At 56.4% G+C, this 2,434-nt stretch overlaps 1 protein-coding gene across 1 annotated transcript in view; it reads right to left on the bottom strand.

The window, feature by feature from the left end:
• Positions 1–269: 269 nt before the first annotated feature.
• Positions 270–2,434, bottom strand: part of KIF6 (kinesin family member 6) — a 501,761-nt gene continuing 499,596 nt past the window's right edge. Inside the window, exons 20-21 of the mRNA XM_045294777.1 lie at positions 816–922; positions 270–361 (exon numbers count right to left, since the gene is read on the bottom strand). Of these exons, the coding sequence (XP_045150712.1) occupies positions 270–361; positions 816–922 (199 nt within the window). The remainder of the gene's footprint in view (positions 362–815; positions 923–2,434) is intronic.

Below are 2,434 nucleotides of genomic sequence, written 5' to 3'. Positions count from 1 at the left end.
TTTGTCTTACGTGCTTCGGACAGGTTGTCCGATGGACCAGGCCCTGGAGAAGGACACCATGCTTGGCGAAGTGGAGGGACGGTGAGAAAGAAGGAGGCCGTCTATGAGGTGGATGGACCCAGTGGCCGCAGCAATGGGCTCAGCTATAGGAACAACTGTTGTGCATGGGGTCACTATGGGTCAGAACCAACTTGATGGCACCTAACAACAGCAACAGCAACAACAACAACAATAACAGCAGGCTGCCCCTCTGTCTTGTGAAAGCACCGCTAAGCCTGTTGGATTCTTGGGAAGAGGTTAAATGGGAAAGTGGGGCTGGGGGAAGGGCTGGGTTGAGATTCAAGGCAGGAGACGCCCAGGCCTATCCAGGAGATGGGCGTGCTGAGGGGAAGGCTGGGAGGAAGCCTCTTGGTTTCTTCCTGTTGTCGGACAATCGCACACACATTTCCTCTGGCATTTAGGATGTCCTCGGGCCTGAGCTTCAAGTGGTGTTTACATCCACAGCTTGTTGGAAACCCCAGCACTCTGACCCCAGGGTGAGATTTAACACACTACCAAACTGCCACCCACCCACTTCCGGTCTGAGAAGACAAGGATCTGGCCGACCCCCTTGGCCCTGTCATGACGTCTCCCATGCTGTCCCCCCTGGAGTGACGTGGCTGGAAGCCAAGCTGGGGGCTCTGGCACGGAGGAAGTTTCTTACTTCCTCCTCACCTCATTTGCTCCGAAGTCACCCCCAACAACCAACAGCAACCCCCCACCCCACCCCCCGGGTATGGGAGGGCAGAGTGGGGCCACCGAGGGAGGTGACTTACATTTCTTCTGTAGAATGCTCTGTCTGGCCTTGATGAAGGCCAAGATGTCCGAGTCGGTCTGGTTGTCCCCGGTGAGCGGGATGGATGATGTCGGCCTCTCGGGGACCCTGGGGGTAATCACGAGACACAGTTGGTGCACCTCATGTTTGGACTCAGGCCGCCTGCCCCAGGAAACGGTGCAGGTGGGCGGCACCTCCTCCTCCTCCATCTCCCACCCTCTGCCCTGCAGCCTGAGCCAGCCCTGGCTTACAGTGCAAACCGAGTCATGTCCCGGGCTGCTCATCACGTGCTCCTGTGAAATTCTAACTCCATCCTATGACCTACCAGGCACTGTATGGACTGACTCTTGACCTTGTCACCTGCTAGCACTCCCTCCCTTTGCTCTGCCCCCAGGAGTCACGTGCTCTGGCAGGAGGATCATTCTTGTCACTCAGAATTGCCTCTGAGCCTCTGCTTTTCCTGTTCCCTCTCCCTGGACTCCTCTCCTCCTGGGCCTGCACGTGGCCCATGTGCATTCTCTCACGGACTTTCCTGTCCCCTCACCACCACCCCAACTGCCTGCCGGGCCCCCAAGCATTTTGCCTGAGGCCTGTCTCCTGTGGCACCCAGTTTAGATGTCACGCCCTTTAGGAAATCTCCCCAGTACGTCTCCATCTCCAACCCTAGCTTAGGTCTTTGGCTTTGAGAGAGGGATACCTATTCTCCACGCTCTCCTTCAAAGCAGAACCACCAGGCTTAGTGTGGCAAGTCGCCACACAAGCTTTAAAAACTACATTTCCCAGCTTCCTTGGCAGCTGCACATGCCCAGGTGACCAGGTTCTGGCCAATGCGATTTGTAAGCAGAAGTGTTGGTGGCGTCCTTTTGAGAAATCCCTTTAGATGGGAGGGATGCTGGTGCCCTCCTTCCACGTGTTTCTCCCTCTAACTCGCCCCCTTCATTAAGAGTTCCTTTCAGGGCACCTTCCGGCCTTCTCCAGCCTGCATCCTCATACCCACCACTCAACATCGGGGACAGAACCCCCTTTTTCAGGAGGCCGTGGGGAATGTATGCTTTTACAGGCACAGTAACTGCTAGTTTCTGGACATTCCAGTCGCAAGGCATCAAGAAGAACTGAAGGTGCAGGGCAGGGCCCTCACTGGGCCACTTAATCCATCGGATGGGCTGGGGAGGGGCAAGTGGAGGCATTCCCCCGTGGGCAGCCTTTCAGGGAAGAGGAGGGTCTTCCAGGTGAGAAAGGGCAGGTGGAACTTCTTGTTTGAGGGCATGGGCCATACCAAGGGCCAGGCCTGCCAATGAGCATGGCATCGAGGAGGGGCTGTATTACCTTTTTCCTTTTTTAATCAACAGTTTTCTTGGAACATATGAGTATATAAAAGTCGTCCTGTGGAGTTGATAAGAGTCAGAATCGACAAGATGACAGTGAGTTTTTTTGAAGCCTCGAGGTCAGAGCTTCCCCCTGCCCCCCACCCCCGACCCCCGACCCTGCTCTGGGAGACAGGGGTGCCCAGGACACCAAAGCCAGCTCTGCTACTCTGTCCTGGCGGTCACTGGACCAGGGGCTCCTCAGGTTGTAGGGGGGCAGACTGGGGGCAGAGTCCAGGGCAGAAGGAGGGGAGGA

This window comes from Echinops telfairi, unplaced genomic scaffold, assembly GCF_000313985.2.
Source record: "Echinops telfairi isolate 266 unplaced genomic scaffold, ASM31398v2 ScPeMD7_3533;HRSCAF=4204_1, whole genome shotgun sequence".
NCBI classification, from domain to species: Eukaryota; Metazoa; Chordata; class Mammalia; order Afrosoricida; family Tenrecidae; genus Echinops; species Echinops telfairi.
The sequence above is the reverse complement of the archived record's forward strand: the minus strand, read 5'-3'. Positions and strand labels throughout refer to the sequence as shown.